The sequence below is a fragment of the Sphaeramia orbicularis genome, chromosome 24 (assembly GCF_902148855.1).
Source record: "Sphaeramia orbicularis chromosome 24, fSphaOr1.1, whole genome shotgun sequence".
In the NCBI taxonomy this organism is placed as follows: domain Eukaryota; kingdom Metazoa; phylum Chordata; class Actinopteri; order Kurtiformes; family Apogonidae; genus Sphaeramia; species Sphaeramia orbicularis.
The window spans coordinates 14920897-14946721 of record NC_043979.1 but is presented as its reverse complement, the minus strand read 5'-3'; the positions used below and the strand labels follow the sequence as shown (position 1 = coordinate 14946721).

General features: G+C 37.8%; 2 protein-coding genes across 2 annotated transcripts in view; one reads left to right on the top strand and one right to left on the bottom strand.

The window, feature by feature from the left end:
* Positions 1-7928, bottom strand: part of cep128 (centrosomal protein 128) — a 47912-nt gene extending 39984 nt beyond the window's left edge. The window contains exons 1-5 of the mRNA XM_030127831.1: positions 7163-7928; positions 4150-4236; positions 3107-3239; positions 2677-2798; positions 2282-2373 (exon numbers count right to left, since the gene is read on the bottom strand). Of these exons, the coding sequence (XP_029983691.1) occupies positions 2282-2373; positions 2677-2798; positions 3107-3239; positions 4150-4236; positions 7163-7336 (608 nt within the window). The 5' untranslated portion in view covers positions 7337-7928. The remainder of the gene's footprint in view (positions 1-2281; positions 2374-2676; positions 2799-3106; positions 3240-4149; positions 4237-7162) is intronic.
* A 1575-nt stretch (positions 7929-9503) lies between these two features.
* The window catches only part of tshr (thyroid stimulating hormone receptor), a 32221-nt gene continuing 15899 nt past the window's right edge, over positions 9504-25825 (top strand). The window contains exons 1-5 of the mRNA XM_030127832.1: positions 9504-9909; positions 17894-17965; positions 19083-19157; positions 23237-23311; positions 23825-23899. Of these exons, the coding sequence (XP_029983692.1) occupies positions 9734-9909; positions 17894-17965; positions 19083-19157; positions 23237-23311; positions 23825-23899 (473 nt within the window). The 5' untranslated portion in view covers positions 9504-9733. The remainder of the gene's footprint in view (positions 9910-17893; positions 17966-19082; positions 19158-23236; positions 23312-23824; positions 23900-25825) is intronic.

Genomic DNA, 25825 nt, shown 5'->3' with positions numbered 1-25825 from the left:
CCTTGAAGGTAAGTGTCATGAGATCGGAGAAAGATGAAAAGAAGAACTCAAAAGGACCTATGGAAAACCCACCGAGGTGCTGAGAGAATCCATTTGCACTTCCACTAGACAGATGCTGTTACTGTGAAACTACAGTGTTTTGAAGATGGACTACAAAAACACATCTTGGATATTTTGCTGGTGCATTGTTATGTTGCTTGTTGCAAGATATAAACAGACTGCAGTAAAAATATGCCTTCATTATCATAGTTACAACAGAAATATACCTAAATATAGGACAAAGCAGTCGCGCTCATCCTCGTGTCCACTCATATTTGTCATGAGTCCTGATTCTGAATATCAAATTAAATGACTTAATCAAAAAATTTTATTATAAAACTATAAAATATATTTGACTACGTTATTTTAAATTTAGAAGTTAAAAAACATCCTCTGCTTCAACTTAAAACAGTTATATTTTGGTTTTATGAAGGCATCTGTGACTGAAGGAGTTGAATATCAATGATTGATACTGATACATCCAACTTTACCTTTTATATCTACTGCAGAGTCATGTCCATATTCAGATATAGTTTATAGTTCAGGATATATCATATTAGACAGTGGGTGCAAAGGATGAATAATATTCCACACTCTGTCATGTTGATCATTTGTTTTTGTGTCAAGTGTGGTTGGCTGATGTTTCTGCTGCGGCAGTGAATTGTAGGACAGTTTTCTCTCCTCTCCATTTATAATGAAGCACATCCTCTGTTAAAGCAGACACTAAAGCAGGGGTCACCAACCTTGGTCCTTGAGAGCTACTATCCTGCGTGTTTTAGGTGTGTCCCTCCTCCAACACACCTGATTCACATGATAAGGCTATCATCAAGCTCTGCAGAAGCCTGATAACGACCCGTCAGGTGTGCTGGAAGAGGAAAACATCTAAAACATGCAGGATAGTAGCTCTTGAGGACCAGGGTTAGTGACCCCTGCACTAAAGGAAACATTGAGGCTCCTTTTACTTTTGCATTTGTAGAATTCAGACAGCTTTCGTCATGGCTCATACCAAGAAAGCCGAGTGAAAAAATCTGGGTAATACCTGTTATCTATAGTCTCATTGGTTAATTCATAATCACTTAACCTGTGTTTAATTTTTATAGAAACTTAAACTTGTATTTGTACAACTATCAGTGGTGAGTAGGGATGGGTACCGAATTCTGCACTTTTATTGGTACCAACCAAATTCCATCAGTACTTCTTCGTATTGATTCACGTAAAGCAGGGGTCACCAACCCTGGTCGTCAAGAGCTACTATCCTGCATGTTTTAGATGTTTCCCTCTTCCAGCACACCTGATAGTCGTTATCAGGCTTCTGCAGAGCTTGATGATAGGCTTATCATTTGAATCAGGTGTGCTGGAAGAGGGAAACGTCTAAAACATGCAGGATAGTAGCTCTTGAGTCAAAAAGTACTACATTTCGGTACTTGAACGCATCCTCGCATTGTGTGCATCGGGGAGAGAGTGGAGGAGTGTCTGCCTGAGGTGACGACGGCAATATCTGTAATGCTAAATGTAAAGGCAACCACGGCAACACCTCAAACCTGAGGAAACACTTAGTCAAACATAATAAACACCTGAAGACTGAGGAATGTACAATATCAGAAAGGCCCAAAGGAGCACAGGCTATGACTCCTGCACCAGGCACCGTCACTGCACCTGCAGCAGGCGGCGACTTCTCACCTACAGTCAGCATCGCGGGAGAAGTGGCGTCAAAAAAAAAGTCAGTGTGGAGCAGGCTCAGCTCTGCCAAAAAAAGTAGATATGTTGGTGTTCCTGAAAAAGAACTGCTGAACGTGTGCAGCACTGTTCAAGCTAGAGGGAGTTTGTAATACTTAAGTTTGAAAAATGTTATATATATCATATTTATTTGTAAGTTGTTTGCCGTCCCCCACACACACTTTACTCAAGTTTTATGTTGTTCTGTTATTTCACTTGTGATGTTGAGAAATAAATATCCAGAATTCAGAAGTTTTTGCTTTTTTTTTAATAGACAAAATGACTTTAATCACCACACATACACACAAAAAGTACCAAAAACAGGTACCGTTGTATACCGGTACTGGTTCACAGGAACCAAGTATCGGTACCGTATCGGTTTAAATGTGAAAGGTACCCATCCTCAGTGGTGAGGCTGTTTAAGATTCTTAATGATATAATACACAGAAAAGCATCATCCTCTTAAAGAATAATATAGTATTTTGATGTGAAATAAGAGTAATGAAAAACTTTGCCCTTCCCATACCTATTCCTTCGGAGAATTTCTCTCTCCAGGTCATCCGTTAGTCTCTCCTGGTCACAGCGCAGATCCCTCAAAGATTGGTGCAAAGTGTGGATCTATACGTGACAGTCACAGAAGTTAGCAGAATACAAAACTCAAAATGTGAGAAAAGGAAAACACTGCCTTTGCAAAGATGTTCATCTTTTATAACCAGTGAGGAAGAGTAAAAAAATATATATCATAACTCCAAAACACAATGTCAGTCTCCAAATTACAGTCATTTAGATAATAATAAAGTTACGTTGAGGTAAGTGTGTGGAAGACTTGATAAGAGAGGTAAACCTGACATATACATTTTCAATTTTGATGAGCAACAAAATCACTGCTTGTACTGTTGCAGGTCTGCCACTATTACTTACATCTTCTTTCGACATACTGGTATCCTTGAAGTGAACGCTGGCAGACTGGGACCGCCTCCTCCTCCTTCCTGGCGTACTTCCATAGTCCCTCAGTGGAGAGGTGGGGAAAAAACGCTGGCCATCTGGACTCCCAAACATACATATGTTGTAAGGTTTTGTTTTGGATACAAGCATGCATATGATAAAAGGGGAGCCAAGTCTTTTGTTGGAGGGCCTTATGGGACAAATAAATAAACAAACACAAACCCTGCAAACATTTTTACATTTAACATTGCACAGAGGTCAGGACTTGATATAATTAAGTAAAGTAGCTAATTTTCTTTTAAATATTGTGTTAAGAGACACTACTGTTAAATGTCCGCATGCTCTATTTGGCATCTTCAACTACAGCACCACAATTCTCAGCAAAACCCTTTGTTTTTCTCTGTACCTGATCCTGAACAAACGTCCAGGTCACTGGTATGCAGAGGTGAGGCTGAAGCTGAGGCACTGCGAGTCCCATTGTGTCTGCTTCCCCTCTGTGCCTGCAGCTGACTGATTGACTCCTCGAGGCTTTCCCTGAGCTGGTACACAAAAATAGATGTGCAAATGATAGTTGCATGGCAAACAGTGTCATGGTGATTAGCAATGAAAATATAAGTGTAGAAAATAAAAAAAGGAACAACGTAAATACTCCAAAAAGGAAATAAAAATATCACACCTGTAAAGTGGAAACTCATAATATATGAAATTGTAAGAGAAAGAAAAATGAAGGTTACTGAAAAGTTTACTTTAAGACGACAATATTTATGTAACAATTTACTCCCATTGGTTTGAAATGTCACTAGAACTTTTACCAGTATACACTTGAAGATGTGGACATTTGAAAGCACTACGTATTGTCTTGCATGTTGATTGTATGGCAATTGTCAAAAGCCTGGCAGAAAATGACAATTTGTCTCTTTTTCAAGTAACTGTACGTAAAAAAGTAAATTAAGCTCAGGTTACTTTAAATGCAGCACGCATTTGTGTGAACCGTGGATCAAAACAAGGCCAGATGTGAATGAGAAAGATCAGCATCAAACCTGCATCTTTAAGGTGTGAATCTCCATTGGCCTCACGTTTCAGTTCAGATTCACCTGTCAACCTGTCAACAATTCTCGATGCACCACAGTGCATCCTTAATTTTCTATATTACTGCAGATGGCTACTATTTCATCAATTAATGTGAGCAGTGAGGTAAGTCTGAAACACCTTTTACTTAGAAAATCAGACAACAACAGTCTAAAACAAACAGATGAAACTTTTCACTGCCAATATCTGTGTGACCCACCCTATTACATTAACACTGCAAATAAATACATGCATAGAGTATATTAATCCTGCAGTATGTTACAACAAGACGTGAATATTTGTTCCCTCAAGATTTGATTACATTGTCCACACGTCTAATATACATCATAATCAAGTGAGAGAAGAGATCATCTGTCTCACCAGTGCCATGGTTTCAGCTTGATCATCTGTGTGCTCCCTGTACTGGCCCAGCATCTGATCTACTTTTGTCAAGTTTTTGCTTGTGCTCTGCCACAGAAAAGAAGAAAATCATTATTTAAAATGCAAGAGATGACAAGCAGTGAATCAACACAGGTTGTAAAAATGAAATACAATACATACAATAAATCTAAAGAATTTTAAAGGGGTCATGTTTAGCTAAACCCAGTTTTATTAATCTTTGGTACATTTATTTGTATATTTGGACCCTAAAGGTCAAAAAGTTTAAATTAGAACCCTCCAAGTGCTGCAAAGCTATCTTTATATACATTTTGGCAAAAATCGAGTGGATTTCTACAACCCGTTTTAATTCCTGCTAAATTTGTTACATCTATAACTAGTTATGTCACCACATTTGCACATATAAGGTCAAGACTTCCAACAAACATTTCTCTGAGTACACCATAATTGTTTGTCAGCAGCAGCAGTTGCAGTCCATACTGAAAATATGTCCAAACTTTGAACCAATTACCTAAAATGTTCAGTTGTTGGTTGAATGGGACAGAGCAGCACAGCCAACAACCTGGAGGGAGGGTGGGTGTGGGTGTGTGTGTGTGTGTGTGTGTGTGTGTGTGTGTGTGGGTGTGTGGGTGTGGGTGTGTGGGTGTGTGTGTGTGTGTGAAGTGGCTCATGTGCATTTAAAGGGCCAGCGCTCAAAACGACCTTTCTGGTGTCATTACTCAGAAATAGGGTTGAAGATGGACCTGTGGAGTTTAATGGGCTCTATGCACAGCCCCACTGCTTCCTGAACTTCAGGTGGCTCCTTTATTTCCTGTCCAATATATCATTATTGGACACACTGATTAATCCAGGTGTGCCTGCTAAGCTACTTCTTGTTGTGACAACTGATTAATTAGGCACACCTGGAAACAGGAAATAAAGGAGCCACCTGAAGTTCATCAAGTAGTGTGGCTGTGCATAGAGCCCATTAATGAAGAATTCAGACCCAAGCAGGGCATTTACAGTTTATATAGACCACAGGGAAATGTTTTAAAATGCATAATTCCATTTAAAGAAGCAAAATATCACTCCTTTAAGGTTTATTATGGGAGGTATAATTATGGGTGAATAGTAGTTTGGATTAGTACTTATAATTAGGGCTGTAAGAAAATATCAGTTCTGCAATATATCACGATATTTCATTTCACAATACTGTATCAATATTAAAAAGTACTATATCGATATTTTTAGGTATTTATTCAAATGCAGATATTGTGGAGGTTCATTTTAGTTTTTTGCTTTTCTTTTTGGTTTCTATTCTGTTTATTATTAATTAACACTCTTTTATTAAATAATGTTAGTTCCTTTGTTGGGATTGCACTAAAATAATGTTCTGATGTTAGTTCTGAACTAACAAACACAAAATTGGCTTTTTAATCCTTTCATGCATGAATTATGAGAACCTTAATCAAGATTTTTTTTTCCTGAGTGTTTTTATTCCTCTTTAGGCATGAAAAAACCAAACAAAAAAAAAAAAAAAACAATGCAATTGAAATTTTTTTATGGACCTATTTTTCATAGAGTTGCAAAAATGTCCACTCAGCTGGACACTATGTGTTTAATTTTTGAAGCAAAGAAACATGGCTTTACTGATATACTGTGTGAAAACTATGAAATAAAACATGTTTAATGCTGCTAATCTGATGGTTTCTCACATTTTAACATACTCTAATACCAGTTACTACTTATTTCATGGAGATAATATGCAAACAAACAAAAAAATCTGTAAAAAAGAAAATGATTAAAGTCTAATAGCAATTAGCAACTGATTTACACTCAAACATGTTACTTCAGATCAGGTTTATCAAGAACAGCAAAGTCACAGTAATGGTATGAATGTCAGTGTATGGGATGACGCATGTGTTCACTGTGTTTGCTGATATGGAACTAAAACAACAAAATCAATGAATATACAAGAGAACAGCTGGAGAATAACTGTCCACTGGAGTGACCACTATGCATGAAAGGGTTAGCAGTATCATGATATATCATGATATATCGTATCGTGATCCTAGTAGGGATGTCCAATCATATCAGCCCACCGATATCATCGGCCCGATATTGGCATAAAAATGTAATATCGGTGAATAACGTTATCGTTTTTTTCGCCTATCATTAAAACTGATAAAATAATGCCTTGATTTCGCCAGCATTTACCAACGCATAAATGAAGCATTGTTTGTGGCTGAAAGAAATGTGCAGTTTTCAAAATTGTACAGTAGAGTTGCCACACTGTAATAGACTCATGGAGGGAGGGAGAGAAAAAAAATAACTAGAAGCACTCGGAGAGCGCAGACCTCCGCCAAGGCTGATCAGTGGCCACCCCCGATCACCACCAAAATTTAATCATTTCTTCCTTATCCCATTTCCAACAAACCCAGAAAATTTAATCAAAATCTGTCCATAACTTTTTGAGTTATGTTGCACACTAACAGACAGACAAACAGACAAACAAACAAACAAACCCTGGCAAAAACATAACCTCCTTGGCGGAGGTAAATATGGCATTTTTTCCACAACTGAAGTTCAAGTATGTATTCTTTGCACAGACAGTGTTTACATTTTAAAAGCCTTGTTGCATTTGAGAACGCATCCAATGGGGCATCACAATAAAATTAGGCATGATGTGTTAATTCCATGACAGGAGATATGTGATGTTACCTAAAATTAGTTTAATATCCCACATATATCGGCAGCGGTATCGGCAGATATCGGAATCGGAAATTAAGCGTTGGACAATATCGGCGTATCGGTTTTTGGCAAAAAAAAAAAGCCAATATCGGACATCCCTTGAGCCTAGTATTGTGATTTGTATCGTATCGCCTGATTCTTGCCGATACACAGCCCTACTTGTAATGTTATAAATGTACATGTAAGCCTGTGCACATCACAAACTAATGTTCTGGACTTAGAGTTGGATGAAAACTGAGCATGTATCTGTGACAGAGCAGAGTACCTGTAAGGTGTTTGCCAGAGTGCTGATTTTCTCAGAGATGGTTGCCCCTCGGTCGTCAGTCGTACTTCCACTGACTCTACCCCGGTCACGGCTGGGTCTGCGGTGGGCTTCACGCCCCCGGGGCCTCGGACCCCGAGTCCTGTCATAGGAATCAGACTCACTGGTCGTATCCATAGCATAAGACGTCCAATAACTACGGAGTGGCTGAAAGCGGCTGAACGTCAAACCCTGATGATAAATAACCAATACTAGCTTGTTTCTCCCTCGGTGTCCACGCTAGCTTTGAACGCACCGTTAATCAGATTAAACCACAAACTCTGCGGGATCTGGAGTTTGACTACAATACCTATTTTAGTGATATGCAAACACAGGGACGTTGTCATCGTTAAACCAACGACTAACACAGATAAAAAGCTATCTTATCAGCAAAACACTAAAGTTACAGTCCAAACGGTACCCCTCTTCCCAGTCAATCACCGTGTCGGGCTGCATTGTTGTGGGTGATGCTCCCCCTGGCTAGCAACAAGTGGCAACTGGCAACTACCCTCTGTGAACATTAGCAAGCTAACCCAACGTTAGCCAACTTCTTATCCTACAGAAACGAGCAAAAATGCCGAAACACTGTATATGTCTAGCTGCTACAGGGTAAAAACTGTTAAGACCTATGCCTCAAAAGTTACAAATGAGCCTTCGTTTTGTCGCTCTGCTAACAGAAGAACAACTCTCAGCTTCACCGAGCTATGGCAACTTAAACTAGCCGCGTCTGAGCAGGAAAACAACGGGGCACGGCCGCTCCAAAGGATGCCGGGAAGTGTAGGCAAAGTACCATGAAGGAGTGTGGAAAGTCATTATGTGTGGACTACATTGTCCAACGGTAAGTTTTTCCGCCTGTGCTGCCGCTCTTCAGTTACAGAGTGTTTGAAAAGAAAAGAAAAGAAAAGAAAAGAAAAGACAAGAAAAGACAAGAAAAGAAAAGAAAAAAGTGATCGTTTGTCTTCCACAGAACTGATAAGAGTGGTTAAAAAACATGCTTTTTTATTGTTTTTGTGTTTAGATATGTTTATTAAATTTCAAATACAGAATACACACAGGTATTCAAACATAAAAAAATAAAATAAAATAAAATAAAAAATCAAACAAAACCCACTTAACGCTCCCAAACCCCTTGCTGTCACCAGATCTATATGCATATACAATATGGCACTGTAAACATAAATAAAGTCACATATCAAAGTGTTACATACAAATACATCTTGACTTGTTAAGAGCCTTATACATGCGTCATAGGATTGTCAAAGAAGTTTAAAAAAGATTTCCACACTTTATGAAACTTCTGTTCAGATCCACGTAATGTATATCGGATTTTTTCGACTTTAAGGTTGGAGATCACCTCTCTGACCCAGTGTCCAACTGAGGGTGGGGCAGGTTCCTTCCACCATGTAAGAAGCTAATTATTTTTGTATTATTCTTTTAACTCATAAGGACCCAGTGTGACTTTTGTGGCAGTTTCCAAATGAATTTTTCTCACTATTTAACCTTTCCTAAGTGATTTATCAACATGTATTATAATATTACCCTCTGAATTTAATATTTTTTCTAGTGAAGATCATCTATTTTCCTATGTTTAATTAACTGATCCTGAAGATGTTCATAAAAGCTCAGAGTAAAATCAAAGGTTACTGTATCAAAACAGAAAAAAACTGAAGAAAAGGTGACTTTTTCTATAAAATATAGCATTAACTGCACATAAACTAAATGTGTCCATTCACTGTCATTGATCCAACTCCATGGGTTTTACTGGTGAATCAATGTTGTAGAAGATGACGGAGCCTCTGAAAGTCCAAATGGGTCATATCTGATAACCATGAAAAGATGACAAAGTGCATTTCACACCAGTTATTTACATGTCTTGATAGGGTTAGTGAATCAGCAGTTTAGATCAGTAAATACTTTTGGTCAACGGTGGATGTTTTGGTCTTTATGGGTTAATTATGATTTTTTTTTATTTTTTTTTTATTGTCACTCTTTTGGCTATTTTCTAATTGTTTGTGCTTATTTATCCTTTATAAGAGTTTTTGCCTCACCTGCACAATTCATTTAATTTTGATCTTTATTTTTCCACTTTTTATTTATTTTTCTTTTTTTATTGTGCAAATAAAATAATACAATTGCCAGTTTTAATGAAACCCAGTTCCCATCTTACAAAAAATATGACTTTAAAGACTTTCTAGAGTATGTCACTACCATACCACCTTGAGTCCACCCACCCCTCAGTCTGAAGACCACCTCCAAAACCCACCGCAGAGCTGCAGCTGTCCGTCCCATAACATCCACACCTTCTGAGTGTCAGAAACTCCACGGGCCCCGCAGAACAACGTGTGCGCACACTCCCTGTCCCGTCGTCACCTGAGGACCACAGTACAATAACCCAGGCAAACATGACCTACCAGATATTTATTGACTCTGCTTAGGTATTTGTGGACACCGAGAGGACTGTCAGGTGGGTCAAAAACACCAAGTCACGCCGGGGGATATTTTCCACCGTCACTGACAGCACACGGCGGCGCAGGCATGCAGGTGGTAACGTGCGCCTGGTTTGCGCTCGTCACTGTGCGCCTGATCCGCAGCGCCGCGTCGGAGGCTGCGTCCTGTCCCCCGTCCTGCGACTGCACTGAGTGGAAGGCTCACACCATCTCCTGCGCTGACATTGATATTCTCCCCAGGTTCCCAGCAAGCACGGAGACGCTGTAAGTAGGCGTACAAAAGGCACATGTAAAAGTAATTTTTCTGTTTTTCATGCATTTTGAATGTGCTCTTAACCCCAAGGAAAAATCATTATAATATCATGAATATTCCTTCAAAGTGTTCCCACAGGGAGTTGGAAGCTGCCTGCGGTGTTAAGTAGTTATTTCAGTTCAAGGGATTTTGTCTTTCATAGTATTAGTAATGGCTCAAGCTGTCAATGTCACCTTTGTTCTGCATTTGATTGGAAAGATACTGTCATTTTCACAGTTCTTTTATTTATAATAGTTAAATATAGCTCAAATGAATAATTATTTGTCTTTTAAAATCAACTATTAATCAATATTTCAAAACTTATGTCTTATCCATTTACATCCTGAACAGGAGGAGAAATCAACACAAATATCTAGAAGATAAAAACAAATGATTTAGTCTGTTTTTTCTTGCTTTATTATTAATCATCAACTGTTTTATTAAATTCACATGTGCACATGTGCAAGTTTACTATAAAATATCTGGCAATTAATAAAACCAGTGATTCATCTGCAATTTATAGTTAAAGGCTTCTCAGTATTTAATAAAAGGACCGTTTTGTTTTGGATATTGTTACCAATGGGTAACTGTTTAAAGTCACACTAACAGTTGATATGTGTTGGATCTGTCTCATCACAAGGGAAGCATGGAACCGAATGATGTAACAGCCTATGTCAGGGTCACCTCTGGGGCTTTTGCGCTTCTTAAATTGCTGGAGCACAGGCGAAAATTATGCAACAGTGAGCGACAAGTTTGCAACGGCCTTGAGTGATGGAAACACATGCCCTTCAGAGAGATGTGGCAGATGTGGAAACAGAAGTGGAAGAGTTAGAAAGGGTGTTTCCATTTAAATCAACATTCTTTGATGATAAATCAGATGGTCCTGTTGCACTCTACAACGCTAGATGAGTTTTATGTGGAAATAACCAAGTTGGTGTTCTGTGCTCTCTTATATTTAAAACTGTATTTTTGCTTGACATTGCAGTTGCTAAATCAGTCCTCATATTTCACATTGTGGACAAAGAACTGGAAAGTGCAAAGTCATATTTTAAGATAATGCGCTCTACTGACTATGCTCTAAAACATGGGTGTCAAAGTCATTTTAGTTCAGGGGCCACATTCAGCCAAATTTGGTCTGAAGTTGGCCGGACCAGTAAAATAATAACATAATAATATATAAATAATGTCAACTCCAAACTTTCCGGACATGATGAAAATGTTTACACCTACAAACTATCCTCTAAAACAATGTGAATAACATGAGCAACCTGAAATTTCTTAAGAAAAATAAGTGCAATTTTAACAATATTATGCTTCAGTTTATCATTTACACATTTTTATAACAACTTACAGATCACAGTGGACTGACAAATACACAAAAACATTTAGAATATTGGTAAAATTGCACTTCTCCTAAGACATTTCAGGTTGTTTATATTTGTTCAGGTTATTCACATTTTTTGTGGAATGATAGTTAGTTTTAGTGTAAATACAGGAAAATTACATAAAAATGTTTGCATTTTGTGGTGGAAAAATCTGTCAGTAGAGAACACAAAAGTCAAAGCTGGTCTTACATGTGAGTTTATTCACCCTTTGCAAGAAGGACCGCTCTCTAACAAAAGCATAAGGCTAAAATGTAGGAGGAAAAGGGGTAAGAAGGAGCACAGGCACGGAGGTTTTATAGACACAAGATATGGGATAGATAGATAGATAGATAGATAGATAGATAGATAGATAGATAGATAGATAGATAGATAGATAGATAGATAGATAGATAGATAGATAGATAGATAGATAGATAGATAGATAGATAGATAGATAGATAGATAGATAGATAGATAGAGAGAGAGAGAGAGAGAGAGAGACAGACAGACAGACAGACAGACAGACAGACAGACAGAGACAGACAGACAGACAGACAGACAGATACTTTATTAATCCCGAGGGAAATTCAAGTATTCAGCAGCTTTGCATACAGCACAAGAAGACAAAACAGACCAAAACAGGTGGATTAGTAACCAGGTTGACTTTAAGGTTAGTATATTCAGTATACTAAAAAAAAAAACTTGCTAAAGAACTTCCTCTAAAAAAACAATGATGATGATGACAGAAATGATTCTTATAGAAATGACGGCTAAGTTAAAGTCAGCTGACAAGTGGTCAAAACATCATGGAGCCATCATGAGATAGACAGGAGACACTCAGGGTCCCTCTTCTATGAAAAGGGGGAGAACCACAAGATGTATGATGGGGGAACCTCTGGTCATGTGCGATGGCATGAGACAAAACACTCCATGTCCTTCTGCTGTACGATGGTCCAGGACTGTACTGTGACATTAGATATGGGTAGTGTAGGATGCTGTGTGCTTTGTGTCAGTGTGATCACTTAGAGAAAGAAGAGGTTTAAAGTAAGAGGCACACAAGTTATATAATGATATGAGTCTGTATAGTTAGATAGGAATTACACAAATGTCAGATATGAATGGCCTAAGTGACCTGGGTTTGACAGTTACATAAATGACTTTTTTTTGCCACTTCAATTTACAAAGATAAAAATTTGGAGTTGTCATATTTATAGGTTATTATGATAGTATTTTACTGATCTGACCCACTTGAGATTGAACTGGTCTGTATGTGGAACCTGAAATAAAATGATTGTTAATATCTGAACCCATAAAGACCCAGTACTGCTTTTGTGGCAGTTCCCAAATAAAATTTTCTCAATATTTAACCTTTCTTAAGTGATTTATCATCACTGATTATAATATTATCCTCCTTATTTTGTGTTTTTTCAGTGTAGATCATGTATTTTCCTATATTTGATTGACTGATCATGTAGAGGTTCATAAAAAGCTCAGATTAAAGGTAAGGGTTATTAAATCAGAAACGGAGAAAACTGAAAAAAAGTGACTTTTTCAGCAAAGATATCATTAACTGAACATAAAGACAAGTGTCTCGATCCACTGTCATTGATCCAACTCCATGGGTTTTACTGGTGAATCAATGTTGTAGAAGATGATGGTGTTTCCACGTTCACTACGGAGCCTCTGAACGTCCAAATGGGTCATATCTGATGACCATGAAAAGATGACAAACTGTATTTTACACCAATTATTTACATGTATTGACAGAATTAATGGATCAACAGCTATTAAACAGTTCAGATCAGTAGATCATTTTGGTTGCTGGTGGCTGTTTGGGTGTAATTTTTGCATTTTACAAATTCATCCCATAGGCCCGATTGGACCATGTGGCGGGCTACATTTGGCCCCCTTTGACACCCCTGCTCTAAAACAATCATATATAAAAACACTGGCTGACTATCGCACAATTCCTTGAAAGCGCTCACTTTGAAGCAACCATAACTCTGCTCAGGTTTAGTAGAAGATTCTGCACACTGTTATGATAATCCTCATTCCATTCTTCCAGTTTATCGGAACATCGCTCCATCCTTCAACCCCAAATACCAATTTTCTTCAACCCATCACATGAAATTATCTCCCAATCACTGCTCCAATTCACAAGTCCACGTGCACAATTTCCTCACATTCCTGCCCAAAGTTTACTCAGAGCCTTCCAGGACAATAGAAAGACATAAAAGCATGCCACCAAGCACTGGGATGTCTGCACCTTGATAAAAATATCAGCCAAATAAGCTCAAAATAGACAGTGTATTGAGTGGGATGTCCTACCAGATGAGGCGTGAGGAAGTCTGACTACACAACACTGAGGAATGAATGACCCCGCTGCCCTGGACCGGCCAGGGGCGTTGAATCCGAGTGACTTGGACTAGATCAGGACTGTCAGTTCATTTGCGCAATCACTACCTCTGCCTATAGATGTTACAAAAATAGTTTTTAGTGACAGAGGTTGAAATATCTGCTAGGTTAGAACCTCAAATATACTTTTTGTCAGAGTCAAAACAACAATTAACCCTCTGAGACTAAAAGCATTTACTGATCTTAACTTCCAATCTGCATATCTTGTCAATACATGTCAATAATTCAGGTAAAATACAGTTTCTGAGCTTTTCATGGTAATCAGATTCGACCCATCTGGACATTCAGAGTGTTCGTAGTGAATGTGAAAACACCGCCATCTTCTACAACAATGATTCACCAATAAAACTATGTAATTTGACAAATATCAGTGGGTGTTCGCACGTTCAGTTAATATTTTTTTGTGTGAAAAAAAGGTCACTTTTTTCAGTTTTCTCTGTTTTGACATAATAACCTTTGGTTTTAGACTGAGCTTTTATGAACATCTACATGATCAGTGAATTAAAAATGGGAAAATACCTGATTTTCACTGAAAAATGCAAAATGCAGAGGATAATATTAGAGCAAATGGTGATAAATCACTTAAGAAAGGTTAAATGTAGAGAAAAAAATCATTTTGAAGCTGCCACAAAAGTAGGCCTAGGTCTAAAGTTTTGTACGATATTAAAATTTGTTTTTTAGTAGTAATTATCATGTTTCAGAATGTCTTTTGTCAACATCAAAAAAAGAAATTCTTAACAGATGAGTTCATCATGAAACATTCTGGAAAATTCGAGTTTGGTCAAAATTATTTTATGTTTCAGTAGAACTTTTTAGAAAAATTATGAATCCAAAACAGAGATCTATACATGTGTGAGTTCATGCATGCAAAAGAGAGAGAGCATATGTGGACACTTAGTCGGCGGTGTGTGTGTGTGTGTGTGTGTGTGTGTGTGTGTGTGTGCGTGTGTGTGTGTGTGTGTGTGTATGTGCTGGTGGAGGTTACTGCATGTGTCACTGGGAGCCAGAGAGGTGGAAAGGAAAGCACAGACTTGCTTAAAAAGCCTGCGTAGCGTGACTCCTGACTACGTCTGGACGATGCATTCAAATACAATATTTACCTTTTACAGCACATTTCTCAAACACCCAGAGAGTTCCATTTGAGAATAATTAAGAGGAAAAAAGACTTCAAGGGAAAGGAACAAAAACACAGCAGTTTCAGTCTCGCAAAAACCTCAGAACTTTTTTGGATTGGAGTTTAAACATGTGATAACTCATATTAGTTGTCCCTGTATCTGTCATCTGCTAAAAATGACCAAATACAAGTGAATTTCTAATACTGTTTCCTGAATGGTAACAGATGAGCACTGGGATTAATTGTAAAATAAGAAATGAAATATTGAAAATGATGAGCTGAGCCGAGATTACTGGAAATACTGACATTCTCCAGGCTATTAATTCGTACCAAAAGATCATGTAGTGGAAACTGCTCATATTACCTCACATTCTGTAACTATTACCCCATGTGTTTATTTGACAACAAGATCTCTCCATTCAACCTAAAACTTGAATTTAAAAAAAAAACAAAACCCTAACATCAAGCACCTGTTCTTACCACTGTATGTGTTTTTTCAGAGAAATTTTGTTAAAATGAACATAAATCAACATCCACGCATCAGAATTGTCTCAACAGGAGTCTGCATTTTCACATGGGAGAAGATACAAAGCAAAAACACAGGCTGAAATGTGCAGTTTTCATCCTTTGCATAAGGAGAATATAGTATGTAACTGACCACTTCTACCAGTCACCACAAGCCATTACGCATCAAAATGAGACAGAGCCCATATAGTAAACACAGCTATGTTGTCAATCCAATACTGACACTATTATGAATTATGTGGCTTCTCCCCACTTCAAACTCAATTCCCAACCTGCTTGTTTTCTTGGGGCTCTTTCCAAAATGACAAATTGAGGGAGTAATTTTCTCTTTAAGCCTGTGTGATGGGCTCAGTCATTGGGCTCGGCTCCGTGTTCCTGAGGGAAAATGCACGCTGGCTTTATAAGTTTGAGTGCGGCGGCAAAACAGCGTAGATGATGGGGGTTTTTGGTGTCAGGGTCTGCTCTGTGTCCCTCTGTTTGTTTGAGTTTGTCAAATTGTGTGTGTGTGCTGTGCTCCCGCGTCTACTAACTAACTGAATAACCCCCCCATATGAACGTGATTCAGACTCACGGGGCCAGATCTCAGTCTCTGAATTAGTCTATTGTTCCCTTGATGGGCCCAAGGTGCACAAAGATGGTGGCCTCAGTTGAGTCATTTTTTTTTAATACCTGTTTGTAAGTTCAAAGTCTCTAAATGTTGCCATTCGCACAGGATGCGGTACAAATGCATCCCACTGCAGGATGGGCCTGGAAGACAACAGCATCAACACATGTGGCTGCAATCTTAATCCTTTTCTTTTATTTTTGTGTTGTGATTCTTGAATCGAAACAAAATCTGCAGTAAACACAGAAAAAAGTAACACATGGACCCCACAATGTAGACCTAAAAGGACTGATCTGATACCGTGTAGAACGTTGACTTTACAGAAAATGTTAGAGAAAAATGCTCAGATTTCACTGGAAGCATTCTGATGAACTGGAACTAGGGAAAAGAGACAGTTTAGTTTAGTTCAGTTTAAACCTACCAAAAACAACCATTAATGTCCATACATTGACACGGTATATGCTACATGACACAAACTTTGCTCGTTGTCTTGTACCTTCAGTGATAACAAGATTAAATGTGGCTGGCTAAGAATAAAGGTTTTTCTTAGCTCTTTACCTTTAGTCACAAATCAGCATTTTTTTTTAGTCTGTTTTCGTGACATAAATAAGCTAAATCTATAGTTTTTTTCATAAGCTTCAAAACATGGACTACCTTATCCCATAAAGACCCACACATCCACCATCTACCAAAGTCACTTACTGATATAAACTGTTTCATCCATATTGATCAACTAATACTTGTAAATAACTGGTGTAAAATACAGTTTGCCATTTTTCATGGTAAACAGATATGACCCATTTGGACGTTCAGAGGCTCCATAGTTAACACCGTCATCTTCTACAACATTGATTCACCAGTAAAACCCATTATTATTATTATATTTTTTGATCATCTTCAACATTACTCTGAGCTTTTATGAACATCTGCATGGTTAGTAAATTAGGAAAATAGGAAAATACCTGATTTTCACTGAAAATAACACAAAATACAGAAGATAAGATTGCAATAAATGGTGATTAAATCACTTAAGGACAGTTAAATATAGATAAAAATGTATTTGGGAACTGACACAAATGTCACAGTGGGTCCTTATGGGTAATAACTTTAGACAGATCCAGACTAGCTTTTTCACTGTATCCAGTCTTAACGTTAGCATTAGAATCTCATTTATCCTACATCCTCTCACCTACATCACTTTTGAACATTTATTTCTTCATTTTTGCCATAAAAATCCCCTGCAGAAGGTTTCTATGTTCTAAACATGCTTTTATCTGAATGTTCACTCGGTGCCCTAGCTATATTTATTATCTACTACAGTGGTGGTCTGTTTTGTTGTCTGTGTATCTTCCACAGGTCCCAACCTCTCTTTAAAAATGTGGTCCTAAACAGACCCAGACATTGTTTGATTTGGCTGCCAGCTCAGGTCCAGTTAGATCAAAGTCTTTGTTTTCTCCAATTTTTCCTCAGAAGGGGGTCTATTTACCGTTGTGCTTCAAAAGGATGTTTCCATGTGATGTTACAATTGGTCACTTTTCCTTTTCTGTTACCCTTTAGGTCTCTTTGTGTCTAGAAACACTGGACAAAAACATAAGTGAAACTGTAAATATCAAGAAAGGACACTGTTTTTTGTAAAACCAGGCTGCAGTAACCGATCAGTTAATCAATCCACAATACTCCCCAACTTTTCGTTTTTCATTATCAATTAATTGTTTCAAAGAGTCTTTGAGCAGAATTGTACAGTTTATACAGTTTTATGTCACTTTTTAGAGTCAGAGATTTTGGATCACTGGTTCTAGAAGATGTTTTCTTTTCAGTTATGTTGTATACAATAAATGTTTATTAGTTTTCATCAAGTAGATATATCAATGAAAATAATTGTTGGTTGCAGCTCTAGTGCCAACTAATTATGTTTGTGTCTATTTTGTCACCAGATGGCTTTTTGAGACCCGTCTATCGTCAGTGCCAGCAGAAGCTTTTGGCCACATGGTCAACATCTCATGGATGTGAGTTGGGAATCATCCAATGCAACTACATTCAAAACTCACACACTTTTACACACTTTTCATCAACTGTATTCAAACACAAACTCTTCAAAGTTGCACTTACACCTGTTGTCTTTCAACCGCTTTGCTTGAAAAGCAAGCGATCTGGAATGTATCCCAGTTCCAAACTGCCTCCCTCTTTCCTTTTTGTCTCCCTCCCAAGCAGATGATATGCTCTCTGCTTAGTATCACTGCTGGCTCCTAATCACAGCTGGAAGCGCTAATGCGTTCCTTGAATAGGAATGTTGGTCCTTCGACCGCAGCAGCGTTTGGACATGGGCTAGGTATTTCAGCACAGTGTTTTGGGTGTGTGGTGAGTTTAGGCTCACAGTAGAGGTGGAGTCTCTGCGTAGAGGTAAAATATACACTTGAGCCTTGATCCTCGGTCGCTAAGTCCGACGTCTACATCCAAGTCATGCATGAAAGCAGACTGAGGTGGATGAGAGGTTTTCTGTAAGCCTCTAACTGCCATAAATGCACACAGCCAGTGTTTCCATTGCTGTCTTGTTTGTTTTCCATCTGAAACGATAGACTCCAGTTAAAGATGAAAAAATATTAAAACTGTCATTCAGATTCTTGAAAAATATGTTTTTTTTTTCAGTTTATGAACATTAGTGATTTGTTTTGTAAAGTGCCTTCTAATTACTGTAAGTAATCATAATACGTGCTTGTCTTTTTCTCTAATAACCCCCTCGGAAAGTCATTTTTAACACTGCTCTAGTGCTAAGTTCAGAGTTTATTTAAAGAGCATACTTGTTACCAAGTAATAACAAATGGGAGCAGAGTGACTGATGACTAGGTAATGTATATGTGAGGTACATACCTGTAAAATTGCCCATGACTTGGGAGGCTTTAGACAAGGTGGGCTGATAAATCCAGAAAAGAGCAGCTTCAGAACCGCACACTGAAACTCATTTATGAAAACAGGTGTTAAATTTCACCCCCACACAACTGCTTCATCCTTAAAAGTCACATGTTAAAGAAAAGCCATTACATTATTTGACCAATTTAACAAAGGGTGCTTGTACGTTACATTTCATTTAAGCTTTGTTTATTGGTTTTTTTTTTTTTTTTTCAGATATATATCAGTGGACACGACACTGGAGAGATTGGAGAGGCACTCGTTTTACAGCCTGAGGAAAATCACCCACATGTGAGTAACTAAAGGAAAAGGGCACACTCTTTATTGGTCTTTATTGATTAAGCTGTTCCATTTGGTCTCTGGAGAAAAAGAAATGTTTAATTTTGAACCTTGCCAGCAGCAAAGAAGTGAGGATGAAACACATTAGACTTGTTTTTTTTTTTCCCCACCTTCACACCACTTACTGCTCCTTATCAAAGTAGTAAAGAGTGTTCTGCTTCACAAGCATTTGAAAAAAGCACTATGTTGTAGAATTACAGATAAAAGAAATTAATTTGATGAAACAACTCATTATTAGTACTCGTCCGTTGCGGTATATGTAAGACTAGACGGAGCATTAGAGTTGGAGTGGCTAAATAACAACTGGTTTTTGGCTTCTCGCCTCGTCTTCTTCATGCTCCAGCTCTTGTTGAAGCAGCTCTGGGGAAAAAGTCTAGCAAGGTGCACTCAATTCTCAATTATGGGATAAAGATTTATGGCTCAGTCTCTGGGTGGACCACACACTTTCCAGCAGAACACATCCTAGCACTTCATATATTATTGCAAGACTTCCTGGCCATGTGAATGATTTGTTCCAAGTTACAGCATCTTGTAACATAGCTTTTTGTGTGAACAACTATATACGCAATTTCTTTTCCCTTCTACTATAGCGTAAAATATGGACATGTGTAGCCGTTTTAAGAGAACAGTCATGATTGAGGGCTGCACGAATTCGTTTGATGCATGTGTGTGTCATTTTGTTGCCTTTTTTTTAATCTTAATTATCCCTGGTTTTAGTGTCTTTCCCTATTAGCTGCCTAATTCCAGATATGAAAACACAGACAGAAACAGTAATTCAGACTGCTAGCTGTGGGTTGTATCTGTTTTCTCGGAGCGTATTTTGGATCTCGGGGGCCTATTTGCCACTGATTGGTGTGGTGTGGTGCCATACATCAGATAATGGCATCTCTCTCAGGTTTCCTTCAGGGTCAGACACAAATTAATGCTCTGCTTCCTGTTGGCTGCTGGAGGCCGACAGCAGCTGCAGTCAGAAGTAAGGGAGAGATGGTGGAAGTTGTGTTGTGCCACCAGCAAGTTAAACGATGAATTAAAAAGGTTTTACTTCATAGTACAGTTTTGTTAGTGTGCAAAAAAGAATCAGTCTTACATATTTAAAGAAAAGCAAAACTTCACTTAAGGCCAGGATCTCTCCTTTTCTTTCATGTTTTCACTCTATACTCAGTCTTTCTGCATTAACCCACAAAGACCCAAACATCTAAAGTCATTTACTGATCTAAGCTGGTTAATACCTGTTGATCCATTAATCCCATGAAACAGTGGCGGGCTGTGCATTTGATACCTGGGCCTTCAGCAGGGACTTACTCGACTTAAAACACCTCTTAATACCACCACTATGACGTCAGAATTATAGAAACCATCAATACTATACAAAAAACATAAAATAGCAAGGCATGTACATCATCTGGAGCAATTCAGAATTAATATTTATCTAATAACGTGACAAAAACATACAAAATCTAAATAAAAAACATCATAGCCAGCTCACCAGAGATGCTCATTATCTATATACAAAATCCAACCTCCTTTCTTTGTGCAGGAAAACTTCATTGACTGTCATAAATGTGATCTGTGCGTTTCAGTTCCATCATTAAGTCCTTTTTTATGTCCATGAAGGCCAAGGCTGAGAGTCTCCTCTGTCCAGTTGCATTCCTAACATATGATTCTTTTCTCTTAAGGATAGAGAATGTCCTCTGAACTAGCTGGCTAGGGTCAGGGGTTGGCTGACCTCTCCTCACAATGTCCAGGTTTTTTGGAAAAGTCCACCTGGAAAATGTTTTTTTTTTTAAGTATGTCCAAGACCAAATCATTTTCCTCCTATCCGTCAGCCATTGTGAGTGTAAAAAAATCTACCTCAAATGTATTAATTCTTCAATTAAATTCAATGAGCTTTTTTGGCATGAATCAGAAAGAATATTGCTAACGCTATATCAAATGAGTTTCGCTTTTACCATCCAATCAGTGGAAGGATAAATTCTGACAACGCTGGGGACTAGCTAGCTGGCCCTGTGAGGTGAAACTGAAATCTGATTGGTTAAAAGAACAGTCCTGATGCCATAGAGTTTAAGTTACATGAGCATTCACTACTCATTCTGAAGGCCCAGGGCAGATTACATTAACTCTTTAAAACCTGACGTGTCATCGATGACACACCCTGAGCATATGCAGTTTGGATGGCTGTAACTCTTTCACTGTTTGTGCAATTGGAAAAATTCCAGCAGTTTCTGAAACCTGAGATGTTGCACTTTATAGACTTGATTGGGCATTACAGTAATGTCAATCACGCCTGTACCAGAAGCTGGAGAAGAAGCTGCAATAGTAGCAATATTCTAACATGCAGTAAATTGTAAATGATTACAAGATTTTGAAAGATCTGGGGAAAAAAGTGCTCTGGAAAAATGAGCAAACGGACTCACTCACAGCATATTTTCTAACCTTTTTATAGTCAAAATAAGAAAAATGTCTAGGTGGACCATTTTAGGCTTAGGGTTTGAAGGGTTAACCCTGGCAACACATCGAGACTGAAATCTGATTGGACAAAATATTTCACATCCACATCCACAGATTGGAACCAGTGCAGCCAAGAGAAACACTAAGAAATGGGGAGAATCATCTTTTGGGAATAAATTAATACAATTTCATGGAACAAAAATTTGAACTTAGGTTGTAAATGTAGGTCAGTGTTTCTTATTATGTTTACGCCAGCAGAGAAGGCCTTGCTGGCCTTGACGGCCCACCACTGCAATACATGTAAATAATTGGTGTAAAATATAGTTTGTCATCTTTTCATGGTCATCAGATATGACCCATTTGGATGTTCAGAGGCTCTGTAGTTGGAGGCTCTGTAGATGGATTTGGATCAATGACAGTGGATGGAGACAATTGATTTATGTTCAGTTAATGATATAGTTTGTGGAAAAGGTCACTTTTTCTGTTTGTTTTCTGTTTCTGATATAATAACCCTCAACTATAATCTGAGCTTTTATGAACATCTACATGATCAGTAAATAAAATATTGGAAAATAGATGATTTTCACTGAAAAATCACAAAATAAAGAAGATAGAATTATAATAAATGATGATAAATCACTTAAGAAAGGTTAATTCTAGAGAAAAATTCATTTTGGAACTGCCACAAAGGGAGTGCTGGGTCTTTATGGGTTAAAAGAGTGTTTTCTAGGTTTTGTCAGGTCATGGTCTTCTTTTCTTTGTGAGGATGGTACAGTTTACCTTGGCTTAATGAACCTAATTCCACTTCTTGGTAACTTCCAAACCACAAACCTTTCATATTGCTTAGTTAACATGACCAGCCAAATTCACCAGAACTGAACAAAGAAAGGAGGAGACCACCCGTAAATTTTATTAAAAACTTAAATAAATACATTTCCAGCAGAACTGTTTGAGTAGCCTTCTGGAAAAGTGTATGTGAACATGCACTGTGACTCCAGACTCTCTCTTCCATTTGTTTAGCTCAGCTCAGGTGTTTTGTTACCTGTTGGACTCTTCTCAGATAAAACCACTGACTGATGAATGGGTCTCGCTCTAGTTTATACACACCAGCATTAGCGTTCATCCGCTCAGGGCTTCCATTGGCTGAAACACTCGGTCCGCTGGGCCGACTGCGGTTTGCCAGGTGTGTGAAGAAGGGCCAGGACACACGTTCCAGAGCACCACATGGTGTTCAGTCCATTCCAGGGCGGACCAGAGTAAACACACTAATGAAACACTAATTTGGCTTTACTTCCGGCGCTGGCTGTCTGCTGTGAGTTTCCTTCCTCTCACACACTGGCGTACATCTTGCTCTGATCTGTCAGTAAGTTTTAAGACCTAATAGTGTGACTTTCTGAATATGTGAGAATAACGTGTCTGTTTGTACAACAGATCGTTTTAATAGAACTCTAATAAATGGATTTCTGTCTGTTACTCCTATGACTCAGATACTGTACCTGGAGTCTGAGTTAATCATTCAAAGCCTCTTTTTACCTGAAACTGCATTTCATTTACATCTCTTTCTTGCCTGTTTGTGCTTTCAGAGAGATCCGAAACGCAAAGAGTCTGACCTACATCGACCCTGAGGCCTTTAAAAATCTCCCAAACCTCAAATACCTGTGAGTATTTTTCATTGTTCTGTCCTGGCGCACATTCTCTGTTTGGCACTAAATTCCACATATTGACAACATTACACTAACCCAAAAAGATGAGAGATGTGTATTTAAAATTCTTCTGTCTGGCAGTAATTTTAACATTGTAATCTATTTATAGTGTTGTGTGTTTCAGTATGGTTCCTGCTGGATTTGACTTTAATGCAGTGGCGTCTTCATAGAAGTCACTGCATACCTTTTAGATGAAATCCAAAAGATTTGGCTACAATACTTAACATGTCAATCTCATGTAAATGACTCTGTGGTACAAAATTATAGTTTGTTGTTTTCGTCCACCAGTTTAAGCTGGTGTATTTTGGCCTGCTCCTACCATCAGTCCTCTAAAAAGCCACACTTTGTCACCAGCCCAAAACTGGATGACTCTTAAAGCTGCCATTTTTGTGTCAGAAATACATTTGCCAATAAGTGATTTGAGGCTATTTAAATGGTGATGTCTGTCTCTATCTGTGTGTTCTTCAGGGGGATTTTCAATACTGGCCTAAAATTCTTTCCGGATCTGAGTAACATCCACTCTAATGACATGAACTTCATACTGTAAGTTACTAACAACTCATAAATAAAGATTTCTAGTATAAAATATGACGACCTTTTTATAAGGCAAATCACACAGATGATGTACTGTAAGAAATGTACACATTTACAGACTGTTAAAAATGGTTTTCACATACTTGGAGGACGTTAAAATGGACTAAGCATTATATCTGTATAGAAGTGACTGTCCTCTGCCTCTGTCCCTCTTTCTTTCTTTGAACAAGGACTAACTAGTTAATTAATTAGTTGTTATACATATCTGAGTCTTTGTGTATTATTATTATTTTTTTTTTTAAGATATGGTTTTGTTTTTATTTTTGTTTTCTCTCTCTCTCTCTCTCTCTCTCTCACACACACACACACACACACACACGCTAATGTATAATGATGAATATGTAATTAGTATCTTTTTTTGTCCTGTCTTACTTGTTGACATGAATTTCACATGTTTTGTTGTGTTTTCAACAGCAACCACTTAGCTGGTTTGTCCCACTGTCTTGTCTCGTCCTGTCTCTGTACACTTTCGTCTATATGAGCCCTCCCTCTATGTATATGTATACAAGCAAGGAATGGATGAACATGTGAATATAAAGTTTGAGACTGTTACTTGAACACAAGCTGTAATTAAAAATATAGTTGACCTCCAAAGAGCGGTGGTGGTGGTGGGTTAAAAAAAAAAAAATGACATGGTACACCCTCTCCGAGTTTGACACAGCATTGTAACAAAAGCTGTCTTCTAGGATTTCTAGGGGTCTATAAAGGGTTAAATCTCAGTAGTTTATTGTATGCTGAAAACAAACTAACAAACACAACAGCAAAATGGAAATAAGTACAGAAAACTATCAACAAACAGCTCATGTTGTGGTTTTGTTTTTTGCTTTGGTCTTGTGTTAAGCTGAGCTAACGGCCTGCTTATCTGAAATTCCTCTCCGTCAGCAGGGAATAGTTTTTAATCTTCCCATGTTGCCTTTGTAGTCTTGTCTTTCCAAGAACACTAATAAACCCGTATCCAGTTTTCTCCAGTCACCCATTCAAGTTCTAACTGGCTGTGGCAACAAACAGGAACATGGAGACTGTTTCTTCACTGCACAAAGGGCTTGTAATTACCAGGCAATAACACTAATTGAGCAAATAACAAAACAATGAAAAATTCATGGTCATTTACTGTGATTTGTTTTTCATTGTAAGAATGAGTAGCAAATAGCAGACCTTTTTTTTTTTTTTTCTTTTAGGAAAATGTAAATTATTTTCTTGTCTGTGTTACATATGATATTTTTTTACAAACCAACTTTCTGCATGTGCTTGTCTTTTATTTTTTTAATTTAACCTTTATTTAACCAGGAAAAAAGCTCACTGAGATTAATAATTTTTTTTTAACAGTGTTTTGGCCGAGAGAGCAGCAGCAAAAGTTACACAAAATACAAATCACAGCCGTACATCCACACAAAAAATATACATAAAACACAATAAAAGCCAATTCTAAAACATAAATTACTAAACAAAAAACATACATATAAAACACTATAAATAATTTAAAAGGTACTAAAAGTATAACAACAATGTTCCGTAAAAGCATCTCAAAACAGAATCTGATTCAATCAATGAGAAAATACATCTACATCCAGATTTATCCTTTTCCCATTCATTTAGAATGGCTTTGAATGTATTTAGTATTTCAGTATGTATTTCAGTTTCTTCAGTTTGATCTCCTTCTGTTGGTTGTTCCAGGCAATGGAACCTGAACATTGAAAAGCTTTCTTTTCCATTTCTGTTCTGACTTTTGGAACCCGTAGCGATAACAGATTCTGTAGTTATTTAAGTCTTATGTATATTCTAGTACGTATGTACTAGGGCTGGGCAAGTTAACGCGTTATTACCGCGTTCACACATTCATTAAATAACGCCGACAATTTTTTTTATCTCACATTA